The 18304-nt window shown below is 42.8% G+C and overlaps 1 protein-coding gene across 1 annotated transcript in view; it reads right to left on the bottom strand.

The window, feature by feature from the left end:
- The window catches only part of XPNPEP2 (X-prolyl aminopeptidase 2), a 472549-nt gene that overhangs the window by 179263 nt on the left and 274982 nt on the right, over positions 1–18304 (bottom strand). Inside the window, exon 16 of the mRNA XM_078688442.1 lies at positions 17988–18057. Coding sequence (XP_078544568.1) covers positions 17988–18057 — 70 coding nt within the window. The remainder of the gene's footprint in view (positions 1–17987; positions 18058–18304) is intronic.

The following is an 18304-nucleotide window of genomic DNA, read 5'->3' as shown; positions in this document are numbered from 1 at the left end:
ACTGCCGACACCAGAGTTAGTGTACCCCACAAGTTATATGAAGTAACACTCCGGATGGAGGGGGACATAACTAGAAAAATAAAAGCTCTCTTCTGGGACAAGCTTTCCGAGGGTTATTACATATTTCTAGCTGAAAAGGACTGGCCACCTGCAGTTGTTAGGGAGTGCCCACACGGCGAAGAGATAATTATGCCAGCCTTCTCAAATCACATTCCAATTCATAAAAAATATACATATGCCTGGAAATGGGCTGTGGCCCAAGCTCCAGCATTATATAAAAATCACATAGGATGGGATGAGGATTTTCCTCACCACAAAATCCAGTTAAAAAATCAACCTACTGTTCAGAGGCAGTATCCAGTAAAGCAAGAGGCTAAAAAACAAGTCAGGGAGATCTTAGATCAACTTGAATATCAAGGGGTGATTGAAACATGCACCTCATCTATGAACAATCCTTTGTTTCCTGTCTCCAAACCAGACAATACATATTGTCTAGTTTTGGATTACAGACACCTGAATTCTTGTTGCAAAACGTTTGCAGTACAAAATTCACATAGTGCAGCACTGATGAATAACATTGTGCGCAAAAAATATAAAACCACATTAGACATTTCAAATGGGTTTTTCTGTCGAAACATTGCACCAGAAAGCAGGCATTTGACCGCTTTCTCAATCTTGGGGACACAGGGACAATTTTGCCGTCTCCCCCAGGGATTCAAGAATAGTCCAGGGTTATTTTCAGCCAGAGTAGCAGAAATACTACAAATGTATGATGATAAGGCATTATCTTATGTCGATGACATTTATCTTACAGCCGATGATTTGGACGTGCACTTGAAAAGAGTGAACACCATAATACTTGGGTTCGCTTCTGAGGGGTATAAATTCAATTTTAAGAAATCACGAATTGCCCACCTCAACGTCCTATTCTTAGGATACGAGTTGTCAAGTGAAGGCAAAAGCCTGGCAGCAAACTTTCTTGAGAAATGTGCGCTGCTGCAACCTCCAAAGATGCTGAAAAACTTACAGTCAATTCTAGGTTTCCTGAATTTTGGAAGAACTTACGTTCTAAACTACGCAGAAAGGGTTAAACCTCTCTACGAAGTAATCAAACCTGATTTCAAACCAACTAATTGGACTCAAACACATACTGAAATTTTACGTTCAGTACAAACAGACATGTTGACTAAAACAAAATTAGATACAAGCAATAATGTGCGCAATCTCGTGATCCGTGTCATCCCAGGGAAATGCGGATTCACATACCTGACCTTTAATGAAGGAGAAAAGGTACCAATTGCAATCAAATCACACTTGTACACACAAGCAGAAATGAAGTTCACTTCAACAGAAAAAATTCTGACAGCGGTTCAAACTGCAGTAGCAAAAGAGAGAACTCTGGCGCAGGGTAAATACATATTGATCGTTACACCTGTACCTGCCTTAGAGGCAGTAACAAAGGCAAGGATTCCTAATGCTAAGGCTTTACATCCAAGATGGATACAATGGGTTAATTCTCTTGCTGCGACAGACGTTGAATATGTCTTTGACCGTAATATAAACGAATGTCCTATGCCGACCAAAATTCTGTCTCTAGAACATTACGGCTATATGATATATACAGACGGATCAGCACAGCCCGCAATTGGGGGTAAACAAGCTCATAGTGCTGTGTGCGCGATCGTTAAAGGTCATTGGCGCGAAGGTAAATTCAGACCTATGGTCACTAAAACTCAATCACTCGGAGACTATACAGCTCAGCGAGCTGAACTACAGGCTTTCAAGATGGCGCTTGAAAATACCGATCACGAATTCCCCACACTAATAGTGTGCGATTCGTATTTCTATGTTGAATCTTACAACAAAAACTTGCAGAACTGGCTTGAAAATAGTTTCAAAAATTCAAAAGGTGGCACAATTAAGCATACAACGCTTTTTGAACAACTAGTTCTATTGCAGAAAGAACTACAAAAGACTCACGTGATTCATACACTGAGTCATCAACGTGATGGCGTTCACGTTGCAGGGAATTCATTGGCTGATAAAGTCGCAAAGGCAGCTGTGAAAACGGCTTCTGTAGCTACAATCAATCGTTCGAAAAGAGTAATAGATGGTGAAACGTTACTGTCAGTAAAAGCCTCAATAGACGGCAGCTATGCAACATTACCTCTAAACTATCCACTCACAAATACATACATAATTGATGCAAACTCCGTTCCTTTTGCTCAAATCCCTGGAGTGGGGGACAGAGTAGTTCCAAACAGGAAACGGAGAGCTGCTTTGGTACACGAAGCACATATGGGAGAGGGTCTGAGACATCAAGGGATCCTTAAATCTCTAATAGAAATAGAAAAGATGTACTGGTGGCCGGGACTGGGGGTTGATGTGTACAATTTCGCAACTTATTGCCCTAACTGCAACAGAATTCGCAGCAGCGAAAGCCACCAGATGCCTGACTACAGAGTAGCCAGCCCAGTTCAGATACCATTACTAGACAGCATTAGACTGTCTACCTGCAAACGTCATAATGGACGAATGCAGTCCCACAACTACTAAGACAAGATTTATTTGGATTTGGCCACAGCGCTCGGCTGACGCCAGAAGTGTTATAAAGGATTTGCGAGTCTTTATCGGCACATACGCAATTGGCACGCTACATTCTGACCAGGGTCCTGCGTTTAGCTCTCGAGCTTACAAGGAGGCCATAGCTAGCTTGGGCATTGCATTGCGGTACTCTAGTCCCTTCCATCCTGAGGGAAATGCGGTAGTGGAAAGAAAAAAACGTGACATAAAGCAATCCATATCAGCTAAGGTATTAGGTTCAGGTGATGGGTGGGTCAAACATCTAACAAGTGTCCAACGTAGTCTTAACAATCTGCCAAGAAATTCTCTGGGTGGAGTCACTCCGTATGAATTAATGTTTGGTACTAGAATGATAATCGAAGACCTCGATAGTCAGACTTCAGTGGTGAAACAAAAACCCTTTGATGTCAAAGATCGTTTGGCTGTTTTACAGGATTTAAATGAAACAAGAAGAAGTCTGAGTAATACTAAACAGAAGCAAATGCCCACTGAAGAGAAACCACCTGTCCCAGCAAGTCCTGTCTGGATTCCAAAGATTGGGGATCTGGTCAGGGAGAAGATCGCGGTGAAGAAGGAATGTGGGCCTTCTTACAGAAAAACAGTAGCTGTCTTGCCCATTCAAGGAACAAGATCAGTAGTACTACCGCCCCTTGCTGGTAAAAGGGAGAACAGAGTTGTGTCTATCGACCTGGTCAAACCACAATCATGTGGCCAATAATAAGTAGTAGACCCAGTGGACTCCCGAGAAGTAGCAGGCGACCAAATCTTGCTACAATGCAAGAGGTTCAAACTGAAAGACTTATCACTTTTGATAAACCTGCAGTAAGAAAAGAAGGACTATGTAACAAAGCAATGGAACTTGTGCCTCTTGAGACCCAAATAACAGTTCGTCAAGAAACACCTGTCTACAATGATGTACCGTCTGAGTATACAAATATGACAAGGAAAGAGACAGCTCCAGTGATTTCAAGTAATCCTGATGTGATCCCAACAATTGACAGAACTGCTTCTGGCTACTTTATCAACTTCGATAACTTTTCTGAGGATCCCAGTGAACCTGAAAATGAGCCAGCAAACAAAACTCTCAAGGAAATAGTAACAGAACTCCTCCATCTACTAGGAAAAACATATCTGGTTTCACCATGGGTGGAATTTTGGATTGGATTGGGTGTACTTTTCCTCCTGCTCTGGCTCGAACTAGTATTGAGCTTGTGAAGGATGATTGGTGGAAAATACAGTACTATGGACACAGCAAATAAGAAAATCAACTTGGTCCTGAAACCTTACAAATCATCTCATTGTGAAAAAAGAGGACTGTCAGCAGTAAACATCACAGCCATTCCTATACCTGGTGGTATAGCATGGGACATAACTGATTATGACATCTATGGGCCGATTGAGCTTCTGAAGCTTCCACCTCAATTTAAGCTTTCTTTGAGTGACTTTGTCGCACCCAGTTAATTTTATGATGATTGGGACTTTGAGACTATTAACAACATGATGAAAAATGTAGAAATATCAGCTAAATTTACAGAACATGACTACTTAGAAGGGTCATCAGATTATGAACAAATGTATTATTTTAATTATTATGGTCATCATTATTTGCATAACACTGCAAGCCCTAGAAATATGTTTTATTACAATCAATGGGAACATTGTCCAACACCGCCAAAAGGCAGTTCGAGGAAATTCTTTGAGAAATTTCCAGACTTTACAGGGTTCAATGTTACAAATCCAGAAATGTTTTATTTTAAAAATATAAACAACACAGGAATGAAAACAATGTTAACCAATACTAAACAAATTTATTCTGCAATGCTTTTATGTTCTGCTATCAAGCCTTACATGCCGGGTAGAGAACTTCGCTCCACCCACATGACACTCCTGACCACTCCACGATTCAAAAAGAAGAAGGCTGGTGGAACCAAATTCTCTGTTCTCACCCCAGCTTTCTGGAACTCCCTCCCCGTGGGACTCCGCACTTCACCTTCCTATATACAGTTCCGGAAAAGCCTTAAAACTTTTCTTTTCTCCCGAGCTTTCCCCGCCTAATTTCCCCCTGCCACTGCCGCTGTTTGTAATCTGTAAAGCGCCATGAAACCGCTGGGTAAAAGTGCGCTCAACAAATGTTTTTAAATTCAAATTCAAATACTCAACTGTCTACTTTAGGGTTTGACTACTGGGAAGACAACATCGAGACAAAAACTGTCTGGGGCACTAAAGAATGGCAGGTACAAGGTTTAGAAGCACTATTCAGAGCCTGCACTATACCAGAACAAATTTTGTTTTTAAATGACACTGTTCAACAGACTACTTGTCTTGGCTTAGCTAAGATAAAAGATTTGAATAAACCGTCTTTACCTAAACCTGCACCGGACAGTAATAACGCTTCGGATGAGGAGGTAGACGTAACATATATATTAAAACAGAACAGAAGTGATCCTAACTGGAAAAAATAGTTATTCTGGCAAACAGACACTAATAACTGTCATGAAAGATTCCTGAACAAATCACAAGGATTCAGATGGAATAGGCCAGATCCAAGATATTCCCAGAGACAACATCCAGGGATGGTAACTACTTACAGTGTAAGGAAGCTTTGCCTTGAATGGCTTCAGAAATCTACACTCCCAGAAATAAAACAACACTTATCTTTACTTAAAGAAAGCAAAGATGTGCAAGATTTCTTAATGGGACCTCGCAAGCCAAAGCAAAAACTTTTCATATACGCCGGTATATATGCAGCTTACAACGAAGCTTGGAAAGTGACACAAATAGAAACTGCAGAAAAAATACGAGAAATTGATCATATTAATTTGGAGAAAGCACTCTCTGTAGTGGACAATGGGTTAACGACTCTGTCCTCCAGAATATATTCCATGGACAGCATCATGTCATCTGCTATAGACATCATAGAACAAGACTTACTAAAGTTACAACATGATCAGTCTCAATTGCGTTCTATCATTCTCTTAGGCTGGACGTTGCAAAATCTGCGTTCTGGCTATGTGCCATGGCATCTAATCAATACAACGTCATTGTTTGCTGTATTTAACCTTACAGATAAACAAATCTCTTTGGCACAAAAAGGAGCAGACTATATGGTGCTGAGCATTGAAAAACTAGATAGATTACAATTGACAGTTTCCGAGAAACCTGTGATTGAGTGGATAATTCATGGCTCTATTTCAATTCCAGTCACGACATTCCAGTTTCAGTATTGTCTAGAGCATATACCAGCGGGCCTGTATGAAAAGTTGGGTAAAGAATACATTAAGTCGACCTGGGTTTTACCATATACACACAAGTGTCAGAATAGGGGACATGAAGTTTTCCTTAGTGGCAATAATTGCAAAAAATCACTAAGTGGTACACTTCTGTGCGATGAAGTTAATTTACATGGAGCCTGTGATGGTTCTACAAATAACCTTTCATGCCACCTGCACGCTTCACCCTCTCCGACGATAATACCGGTTATACCGGTTTTCAGGCAGCTATCAAATGGCAGTTATGTTATGTTGAATGATCAGAGCTGTTGTGGCATGTTGCCAGGAAAAAGTTATTTCATAACTGTGTCGTCCACCGCCACTTGTTGTATGCAAGTATTATATCCAAAAACAGAGACAGAAAGGGAGACAGCTATATGGCCTTCACTGAATATCTCTTCTATTCGAATTGATACTTTAAGCAGAATGAAAGCTATTCTTTTACAAAAAACTGTGCCACTGATCTCGTCTAGAGAAACGTATGATCTGCAAGCAGCAAGGTCTTCTGCAGAGATACATGCATTATTATCAACAAACTGCCCAGTGCAGTTCGCAGAAATGTTAAGCCAAATCTTAAACATGTCCAACGGCATCGCACATGTATTTAAGATGATTTTTTCAGGACTGTTAGCACCATTTGAAGCAGTCCTCTGCATTTTTCCTAACTTCGTGCACTCTGTGTTTGGCGGCCTGCCTCTCATCTTGGGACTAGTAGCAGGAATTCTATTTTTATTCCTTCTGCTCCGATATGGCAAGTCCGGTCACCAGCAACACCGAAACTACCATGGAACATTGCCTCCTTGCAATGAGATATCGTGAAAGGATTTCACAGATTCTTGGCTTGGCTCGTTTAAGAGATCTGAACACAACCTGGTTTCTTTCGTTCAGACCAATCTGGCAAGATTGCATCTTACCTGTTCTTCGATGCCTGCTTTGTGGACAGGAATGCGTGTTGGACATTTGTCTTACACTTCCATCAGTACTGCCATCGGATGTCAATGCTTTGCTAGGTCCTGTAATGGCTCATGCATCGTGTTGCCCCCAACGGCTGCCAATTCTGATGACTGCATTCATTGAGGTCTCACCGGCAAGTCTAACTGAAGGTGAGATACGAGGAACTACAGGCATACAGGTACCATCTACTACGGACATTGCTAACGCATCAAACGCTGACAGCGATGATCCCCACTTCTGCACTTTTGATCTGCTAACTGAAGTGGTTCCTACTACGGTAGACGGTTTCTTTGCGAGCCTTGACAATCTGATGTTTTCTCCTGACTCTACTGACACTCCTGAGAATAACTTTTGATTATTTCACACAGTGTTCCCTGAGCTCTGCAAATTCGGCCTTCATTTTTTTCAAAACATTCCACTAAAATTGAACTTTTTTCCACAATAGAACTTTGGCACAGGGTAATCTGCTTGAAGTAGAACTATTCTTAGAGAACAAGATTTCGTGTTTGAACATCCTATAAAACAATATTTGGCTTCAACCTCGATTTCCAAGATAGTTAAAAATGTATGCTATGGGACTGATCTCAGGTATCGATTAATGACTGTACTTTCGTTTTATATAATGTGAAGATATATGCTCATAGTTTATATTTGATTTCTTGATGTCTATGATTTTTTACATGATGTATGCTTCTTTCATTCAAACAAACCTATTCAAAAATGCATTTTTGTATTTTGGGTGGGACTGTAAACACTTTGCTTTGAAATATGTTCAGTGCTTATGTATTATTGAACTTAACATTCGTGGAGTGGGTGTTATGTGGGAATCTAGGACTGTAGTGCAATTTTTCCCGATTCATGCCCATATATAGGTATAAACCATCCAGTCCTTATATAGGCATAAAGAATCATTGCCTTATTTGGTTTTAGCCTGCGCAGCCCTAATATGGCATGGCTACTTCCACTAAACTCCGAGAGTCCACATTGATTTCGTGGTAAAACCAGCCTTCAGCAGTCAGGAACCTCCCCTTGCTTGAATACTGATTTATCCAAGAAATCCGGGAGTTTTCAAGGAACTAAGGCACTAGTGACGATATTATGTCCAATCTTACGTCAGACTCAGCACCTTCAGGGGTATAAATATGCCTACATTTGCCCAGTCAAACACACGGTGGTTCCGAAGCAGATCGACCAACTACTTGCCCGACGCCCTGCTGCTGCAAGTGCTGAAGGAAGCCGACCCTCCAAACTGACGCACTGAAAAGACGCTGTCTTTTCTCCTGCCAAGAAATCTAGCTCCAGTGTTTCCAGGCTACCCTTGCGGGTTGCTGGGAGATCGAGTCCCGAGAGAGAGATACAAGACCTCTAGCATTCTAAAACCAAGGTACGGAGCTGATTAGATCCCTAGAGAATTCTTGAATAGACTCTTGGCAGAGAAATACTAAAACTTAAACTACTCCTCACTTACTTTCTCCCTCGTACTAGGCTTAGGTTAGGTACACCGGGGTAGGCGTATGTTAGAAGAACCAATTGAGTACTTTTAGCCACTATTTTATCATTCTATGTATTTTATGCATTTTATGTATTCTATGTTTATGGCTTAGAAACCATATCATGCTCTTACACTATTATTTTATAATACTATTCGTATTATATGCATTGTACTTCTTAACTAGCATTTCAGTTGTAGCAGTGCATTTCTTATGCTTAAGAAATAAGACTGTTCAATAAATACTTTTATTGAAAACGCCCGTCTCTCTATTTCTGAGCAACTCTGGTGAAACGAAGCATGCACATCTGACTGAGTGAAACAGCCGTCTATTGTTTCCGCGACTCTAGAGATACGTTTCATTCTGGGGAAACAAAGTTGTCGTGTTATATGGTTGTCAGAAACTAATCCCTACTTGTTTATTCGAGAAAGTTTCTAGTGACCTCTGAGCTAACTGGCACTCACAATTAAGTCTAATATATTCGGCAGAGACCTAATCGACGTAAGTCCTACGTCTAAGTTGCAGGATATATTATTCCAATGCGCAGAGCCTATTGGGAATATAGGAACTACACTACAAATCATTCTATAAGGTCATGTCTTCTTCCTCTATTCGGGACCCCAAAAAGGGAGGCACATCAGAAGCCTCACAGGGAGGTTCTTACAGTCCTAGCAAGATGCAACAAAAAGATTTCCTGGATTTCACCGGCGTAAGTTCCCCAACATGAAAACCACCCCGCAAAGCAACATGCAGATGCCCTGGTTACTTGACCCCCAGAATGATTTGGCACAGAGCTCCAGGAATGTTCTATGTACCATCCATCCCGCAGTAGGAATTTAAAATAGGTTCACAGTGTTAGCGTCCCAAGATGACCTGGTTGGCCAACAAGACTGTCTTCCTGAGGGCGTCGAACCAGGGGCCGTGTCTAGATCTCTGGCAGATATCCTACTGCTCTTAGAGATGAGATGGCAAGCAGGTTTACTGTTTCAGAGACAAACCAGGCTGTGATCCAAGCATCATGTGTGGTACTAGCTCAGAAGCTCGAGGAAGTTTATTGAAGAACTGACACTTTGGAGCTGGAGATCCTGAAAATCAAGGAGGCCCTTCATACATCTTCAACGGATATGGCAAAGCTAGCTGCCCAGAATAAATAATTAAAAGAAAATCTCGAACGCCTGGAGAACCACTCAAGGAAAAAGAACTTGAGACTTTTCAACGTTCCGGAAGCGCTTGAAGGCACAGACATCAAGGGGTTTGTGATATCCTTGTTAAAGGAAACAGTATTAAAGAATTTCCCCAATATAGACCGTGCACAAGAGATACAACGGGTGCATTTTGATATGTTTAAAAGGAACTCAACTAAACAAAAGCCCAGGAATATTTTAAACAATTTCTTAACATATTCTGCTGTATAATCTTGACTTATTTGTTAATATTTGTGTTTAAATGTATCAAGACTGCTGTTATAATGGAATTTATGTAACTCAATAAAAATAACAAAGGCGCTATTAAATATATCAAAAGTCATAAGTCGGGGAGGAGCCTAGCTCGCGTCCGAGATGGCCGCGTTTTAGCTCGGCTCCGTTCGCCTGCCTGTTTTAATCGTCTATCCTGTCGTTATCCTGCCCCGGGAAGCCCTCTTTGCTGTGCTGTAGTGCGAAGACGCCTTGCAGGCACTCACCCTTTGCTCCGGTGGTCCTGGGTGCCGTGGATCCTGTGCGGCGCTCCCGCTCGCTTCGGAGCCTCCGGGGCGGGCTGGCCTGGACCTCTCGGCGGCGCCCGGACGGGACGGAGCACGATGATCAGCCCTTGATGGCGCAGTGGACGTGGTCGTGGAGGCCGTTGTGCGTGTAGGCCGGCTGTGCTTGCTGGCCGACTCCGGTGGGCCGGAGGCCTTGGGTGGAGGCGCTGCCGTCCATTGGCTGGGCTACTCGTATATCAGGCTTGCTCCCCCTTTGTTCTCCGGTCCGGCCATTTTGATTTCTTCCGCCCGGACTCGGAGACCGGGACCGGCGGCACTGGGGAGCCGGCGATTACCCTTCTTCTGGTGGCCCTCCTTCCTGCCCCGGGATGCCCTGCCGCCGGTCGGCTGGTCTTCATTTGTCTCGCTGCTGCCCCGACGGAGGTTGCCGGCCGCCGCGGCCTCGCCGGGCTTCCAAGATGGCGGCCGACCCTGAGTGTCTCAGCCGGGCCTGGACGAGCGCTGGAGGCCCGCCGCATGGCCCGGGTGCCGGATGTGATAAAGGTTCTCCTACACTTCTGGATATCCTGGATGCCCTGCACTCCTGGCGAGCTTCTGTGACTGCACCCGTTTTCGCTCTGGAGGCGGATCCTCTCTTCGGGCCGTTTGGGCCCCCAATCTCGGGGGTGGCCTCACCGTTGCTGGGTGCGGCTGGAAATATCCTGGGAAGTATGGCCCCGGCGACAGCCGCGTCTGTGGGTGTACGGGGTTCCGTTACCCTTCATCGTCCTGTGCGGTCTCCTTTGCCGCTGGTCTGGGGGCCGGATTCCGTCTGGCCTGGACTCGATGACTCTTCCTGCCCCTTCTCGCCTCGGCTGCTCCTGCGCCAACCCAGCTGGGTCGGCCTCGCTTGAACTGTCCCTGGAACTGTGCCTGCGATGTGTGCGATGTACCATGACTTTCCTGGATCTTCCGTGTTTTACTCCACGTGCCTTATCCGGACTGCCGTCAGATCTCCCTGTTCTATGCCTTCGGTTCTTCGCGGTCTGGTTCTTGTTGGATCGGACGGCTATGACTTTGGACAAACAAGGACAGGGTTGATATATATTTGCCTCTATGTGCGGTAGTCTTGTATTGGTTGGATGATCGGCATGTTACGGTATGATTATGTGTGACTTTAAGGTGCTCCTGGAGTGTATCCTGATAATTTTGACTTCCCGTGGGCTCTGCCCTTTTTCTCAGGCGGGTGGGTGGGTGCAGATAATACTGTCCCTTGGCCCTCTCCCGTGTGTGATTCCTTCCCTTTTCCTTTCCCCTCCCCCGTTTTTGTCCTTTGTTTCCGTCCTGTCTTTGCTCTTCTATATTTCGGGTTCTAATTAGGGCGACAGGCACGCTGCCGGGGGGTAGGCCATAGCCTTCTGCAGGGGTGCAGGGTGGGCTTGTGGGGTGGGTGGGGGGGTCTGTCATTTTGGGGGGTCTTTTTCCTCCCCTTTTTTCTCCCCTTTTTTGTTCTATGGCTCTTTAGTATTCACTGTTTCGGGACTCTGTCTCGTCATGTGTCCCCCTGGTGTATTTTTGATGCATTTACCTTCCGGTCGTACTGTGATTGTGGTTCGCTATGTGTTCTATCATCAACCTTTAATGTATGCTGTGTACCGGATTCTGTTTTCCTGCCTGTCGCCGGGGGGCGCGTGATTGGGTAGGAGTCCCTTCTCTTTCCTTTTTCTTCCTTCCCCTCCCTCTTTGTGAGGGGTTTCTTTCCTTATGTTGGGGTGCGTATCGTATTGTTTTTTTTTACGGTGGGGTCCTTTTTTTGTACTTAGGTTTGTCAAGTCGGGTGGTTGCTGTGGTGGGTGGGCGCTGGACGGCGAACGCCATTGCCTCTCCTTGTGGTCCTCCGATTGGGCTTGTACTTGTTGCTATGTTTACTTCATGTTGGTTTTATCCTGTATTTTTATGATCGCCGGACCGCGGCTCACCACGGCCCCTCCCTTGTTGTTGGATTCACTGCCCGTCATGATCCTGTACTCCCCGCCCTATAAAAAAAAGAAAATTACCCTTCTAATTTCCTGTTCCTGCTGATTGCTCTATGGCTTATGGTGTATCTCCTGTTTTCTTGCCGTCATATCCTGTGTACACTTTTATATTGCTACTTATGCTTTCGCTATGTGGTGGCCAGCCCGTTGGGTTGTAGGCCCGTATTTGTGAGCACTCTTTGTACAATAAAGGTTTTAAAAAAAAAAAAAAAAAAGTCATAAGTCATAAACTCTTGCAGAGACTTTGGATAATATTTTGTTGGAATAAGACAGCAATGCCAATGCCTTAGTAACAGGATTTGCTGGCATTGCAGAAAATGGGTTAACACTCAACTCAAAAAATGTGAAATGGCATTTGAGGAAGTAGAGGAACCATGACTGAAGTGTGGCCTTTGAAACAAATCCACAACTTAAATAAACCAGCTTGTTGGAAAACTCCGTATTCTGTATTGAATAGCATTTGTAGTGTATTGGAAAACAAACCTTGCAGGAGCTGGCGTTTGAGTTGTGTGTAGAGAGAAGCTTGTGATGTACACATCCTTTCAATATGTTCTACCTTACAGTCCTGTTAGGGCGAAATAGGTTTGTTCAGGGAAAACATTGAATGGACATATATTATACCGTTAAGCATATTCCTGATTTTATTTAGTCGTTTGGAACAGGAACTATGTTTGGAAGAAAAGCTGTTGTTCTGCTTGACTTTTTTATCCATGGTATGAGATATTCTAATTATGTAAAACAGTGGAAGCTCCAGAAAAGTTTCATTCCATGATAGTGAATAAGGCTTGAGAGTGGCTGGCCTTTCAGGGTATGTTTAAGGTGAACATTGGTTAGAAAATGAGAGATTATTTTTTTTTTCAATGGAGTGTTTGCGTATTTTCCCTCCTTTCTGTATTCTGGTTCCAGCTCAAGGAATTTACTTGGGTATGTGCAAATGAATAACAGTAGTTTCAAGAACTCCTTTCCTTCAATAGGGTTTTTATACAGCGCTTCACTGATCCTTACAATTATGTCTGCGCTAAATCTAAGTAGTAAACATGATTTTGCCGATTCTGCCAGGTCAGAATTCAATAGAATTAGATGTGGTATTCACTTACATAATGCAGTGAAAAGTCACCTTATATGCATTGGCCAAAATTGCTGTACCCTATACTTAGTTCTCTGCAGCTAGAGGCCAGCTAGCTTGTCTTTGGTTTAGCTCAGCAAGAATGTGGTGTAGTGCATGACGTTTGGCTGTATCTGGTGTCCTGTTTCCTGCCCAGACACCCTTCTGGCATGGCTTCCGCCCAGTGGGCAATGGAAACAGGATGTGAGTTTTGACCATACACGCTTTCAGTTCCTGCCCCCATAAAACCCACTGAGAATGACCCGCAGAGGTGCCATGTGGACTCTGGTTGGATAGTCTTTTTTGCGTCCTGCAGATTACTGACAGAAGGTGTAACTTTAAGCCACACCTTGTGTTCAGCACTCTTGTCCTCACTGCCTGCTGAGCTTGGCCAGTAGCCATACCTCAGCAGACACGGAGGATGTGGTCTTAAGCAGCCAACGCATGTACCCAGTATCTGTGCCACCAGTGGCAGCATGGACTTCTGTTATGTTCTATAACCATTACCAACTGAGCATATTCATTTGACATCAGTTTTAACATGTCCACTTTCCCAGAAGCCCCTGTCGGGTATTATGTAAAAATACTACTTTTGAGATTCCCCTACCAATCTGTACCAAGTTTTAGAAGAGCAAACATGGTTAGAAATATTTAGTTTTGAAATATTTTGGGCGAATTCAGGCCACAAATCCAAAATAATAAGCAATCCAAAAATGCTTTCTGTACGGCTCAGCTAGTAACAGTAGGTATCCATACCCCAAGGTATGGATACCTAGTTACTGGCAGCAACCATACGTTTCAGTATGCACGTATTTACTGATGCATACTGCTAATGACTGTAGACATAACAAATTCTTGCACAATATATATACTGGTGCTAACTTAGTGTTTGTGTTGGGATACTGGTGATGGTCATTATTGGGAGTGTATCTCATCATCCTAAATCTAGGGGGAAAGAAAATATTTGCATATTTGTTTGTGAACCTTAAGTTTAAAATGTGAATACCTAACGCCTACTGGATTTGAACTCGCCCTCCCTGTATGGGTGTGCCCACAAAGCTCCACATGGCCTCAAATAATACACATTAACAATTAGGTGACTAAAAGGCTCATTGTAACCTAATTGGGAAATGGCAGTTAGAGTTAAAGTGTTTAGCTCATCCCAACCAGTCTTCTCATGTATTCTTATTCAGCCTCTTTTGAACATTTGATTAGTGTTTTTGATTTTTATTAGCTATGCAATTGTGATCTGATTTAACATGTCTTTAGTTGTCAACCACATGGCAAAGATTTCATGCTTTCAAAGAGATAGAAGATTGGGCTGGTGACTTGATTAGGAGTGGTGGGCCATTCTTTCCAAATAGTCTATAAAAAATATATAGCATGTTTGTTGTGTTGCTCTGAATATGAAGTGGGCTCTACCCTTTTTGCGTGCTTGTCACTAAAATGGCTATCTAAAGATGTTCTCCTGGCTTAACTCTTAATATAGTTAAAAGCACCAACCACCAATACTCAGATCTACTATGAGCTAGAACATAGTTCCAGGAATGGTTTTGATGAGTGCACTGCCTCCGAATGATGTCTTTGCTGCTAATCTTAATGTGGCGTTTGTGTGCATCTGATTAAGGCAGTGAGCAGATTAGTAGAGTACTCTGTAAGAGGACTCTGGGTGGGGTTTGCAGTTGGCTTACGTTGGCTCTTATTCTTGGTCTAGCCTTAGTTCTTAAGCTTCAATGAATGAAGAAAGGTGTACAAGGTGGAATAATCAATCTGCCTTGACCCTATTCCAGTAATTTAAGCACAGCTAGATGTCTCCTTGAACATCCAGTGGATAAAGGGTTTCATCTCATCTTTTACACCTCATCATCCAACTTCTTATTCTGAATGGGTGCCAGCAAGTATGTAGGCACCCATTTCTTAAGGCACTATGTTGTTTACTATGTGTGTCCTAGAAGTGTACGTACTGCTTTCAGTAGATTTACTCTTATGTGGACATTGCCATCTGCTTTTGTGGCACATCTTTCCCTGAGCTGGCTGCCACGGTGCTGGGATGTTCTCAATGTCTAAGATTGCCTTAAAGAAAAGAGATGAAAACCTTGAGACTGTTAAAACATTTTATTTTAAGGTAACATTAGGTATAGTGTGAATGTTACGGAAAAGAGATAGTCTCCACTATCAAGACGTTGCCTAGTGGCTCTACATAATGGTAGAAAAGTAAAGGGGCAAGAATGGAGCCTAAAGGACTCAGTGCAGGGCTGTAATGGGGTGAAAGAGGGGGTTTCTATTTTAGGACACATTTTTCAGTGCTATAACCTGAATGGAAGTCTGATTTGAAATCTCTTACGATATGGCTACTGCGAGTGTAGTCGTTAAGTTGGTTGGCCAAACACATTTCTAAAATCTCAGTAAGTAAGAGGAGGCCAGCAATGGACTTGTAGTTGTCAAGTACTGAGATTGTTGAGGAGAGGGCATACATGGTCCACCCTTTATGGAATCAGAGAACAAGCTTAGGTTCAATTAGAGGTTTGTGATTTGCAGTCACCAAAAGGTGAAGGCAGTTGAGCCTTCCTTGGATAGAAAAGGTGAAATGGGGCCTTAGGAGAAATTGGAAGTTTAAGTGTTTACTACAGCCATTCCAACATTTAAATGGTATTCGAGGTGAAGGTGCTGTAGGTAGCTGGTGGACTTTTGTAGGCGGGATCTCTATTATGTGTAGCAGAACAAGGTGTGTATTTGGCTATGTCCTACTTGATTGTCATGATTCTGTTTAAGAAGGAGTGAGGATTGTTGTATTAAATTGTGGGAGGGGAGTTGAGACAGACACAATCGATTATTTCTGTACTGTATTCTTGAATCATTGTTTGGAGTGGTTAGGTTCTCAAGGAGGTGGATTTGGAGTAGAAAGTATTTTTAAAGGATTTTCTGGCTGTTGTGGATCTAAAATGGTGGACAATTGTTGGGTATTCTATCTATTTCCTTTTCAAAGCAGGGGTGTTTTTTCACATCTTGTTAACATCACTTTTGAATGACTTGATTCAAGTCAGATGTTTTCAGGTTTGGAAGTGGTAGGAAGTAGTTTACTCAGGATGGTGGAGATCTCTTTTTCACATTCGAATACCTAAAAGGTGTCAACCCTATTGTTTTTTTGTGCTGAAGGAATCATGAGGTTACTATTAGTGCCTGTTTCATATTTAGGGGCTGATTATGATGTTGGACGGACCGGAGTCTGCCCAACATCATTTGGAAAGCAGGATTTCATAGCCTTTCTGTGTCAGAAAGACCAGCACAGAAAGGCTGTGTGAATCTTCCATTGTAATCCCTTGGCCAGAAAGAGCCGCCCAAGGGATTGATGGAGGATTTCCGAATGGCTGTCGAGCTTTCCGACCACGTCGGAGACCATTCAGAAATCCGGCTCCAACAGACGGTCTGAACCGTTTCTGACTGCATTGAAATCAGCCCCTTAGTGTGTAGCAGATGTGCTGACATGAGTATTTTGTAGGAAATAGGAAAATGGCCTGACCAGTTCAATCTGAGGAGGTTGTAGATCCTATGAGATTTTTGTGACCACCTAGCCCATGGTGGATTCCTTGTTGTGAGCAGAAAAAGGCGGTTGTCAGACAGGAACATTTTAAGTGGGATTTGAGGGTATCTTTGTTATTTCCCAAATGGCAGTTGAAGTTTCAGAGGAAAATGTGTTCACATGAGGAAAGGAGCTGGTCTGTGATGTAATGAAGACAATCATGCTCATTGCCCCTCATTCAAGATACTTCAACCCATACATGCATGAGGTGAGTTTTTGCCCTTTCGTGCCCTAGTTAGTTGGAACGCCATCATACCCATCATTTGGATCTGCTCAAGGTTTGAACTGCCCACTTCCTGTTCAAGATAATTGTGAAGTCTAAAACAAGGACTCACAAGTGCCCCTCAGCAGGTCTTAGCCACAAAATATATAAACCTGTTTGCATGTGATTGAATGGTGATCTTCAGTCAGCTACACTACCCGTGGTGCTGTGCTGTACCAACCCTACTAGTATATTCAGAGAGAATTTGCTTCACAATCTAAGGTTATGTTCTAAACTGAACTATAATTTTTCTGTCTATGACATATCCTTCTCTATATTTTCACCATTCTTATTATGTACCTGACCCTAAAGCCATTTATCTCTTCTGGAAGTATGGCTGGATGGTTTGTTGGGCAGCATCAGGGCTTCCCATTAGACACACTCTGAGAAACACAAACCTCATCTATACAAGGCCAAAAAAAGCAATAGGAATACAAAAAGTTACAATGCTGGATCAGTGACAGGGGTCGAATTTCAAATTCAAAAGGTTTATCAACTATGCTGAAATAAAACCAACGGAATAAACAGGACATCGTCTATTGGAAATGACGCACCTCAAATGACGGTTCCTAAATTTCAGATTTTAAAACAAAAATAGTCCTTGAGCAAGGTTAAAGACTTCCATAGAAACACCAGTTCTGAATGTACTCATTTTGGAGGCATTTAACTATACCGCTGGAGAGTGAGCTTCCTGAAACCCTTGAGCATTGATTGTGGAGGAGTGTAACTCAAACCATCTTCAGGAGCAACTCAAATTGCTGCTGTTTTGGCCTGTTGCCACATGCCATTCATGAGAGAGGGACTGCTACAGCGGAAAGTGTGAAATTTCAAGGGTGGTCAGTTAGTGCCAACGCACGTAGGAACTTGCACCCAATAGTAAAAATCGGGAAAGCAAACTATCAGCGTTTTAAATGTTGGTGTGAAATGTTAAGATTGTCAACAAAAATAAAGACTACCACACACTGACTCAATCACTTACTGGCTCACTCATTCACTCATAAATTATCTGAGCATATCTCAGCCTTACCAGAGGCTCCTGATGGAAAGACAAGGGTAGTCAGGGCAATATTCCCGATCAGCACTCGAGTGTAGGCTTCCTTAGAGAAACAAAATAAAATAAAACATATTACATGTTTTAAATTATAGACATAGAATAGTACATTTGTTGAATATCCATTGAGTAAGTGGGTGAAAGGTTTAATTTAGTTTTAGGCACTATGGGCCTTATTCACACAGGTACATTTTTACTATGTGTAAGTTTAGTATTGTTTGCTATCCAGAAAGGAATTTACGAGCAGTACCTTTATGTGTTGAGTCTCTGCACATAAAAAGACCGATCTCGTA

Source organism: Lissotriton helveticus, chromosome 4_1 (genome assembly GCF_964261635.1).
Source record: "Lissotriton helveticus chromosome 4_1, aLisHel1.1, whole genome shotgun sequence".
Lineage (NCBI taxonomy): Eukaryota > Metazoa > Chordata > Amphibia > Caudata > Salamandridae > Lissotriton > Lissotriton helveticus.
This window is presented reverse-complemented; position numbering and strand designations above follow the sequence as displayed.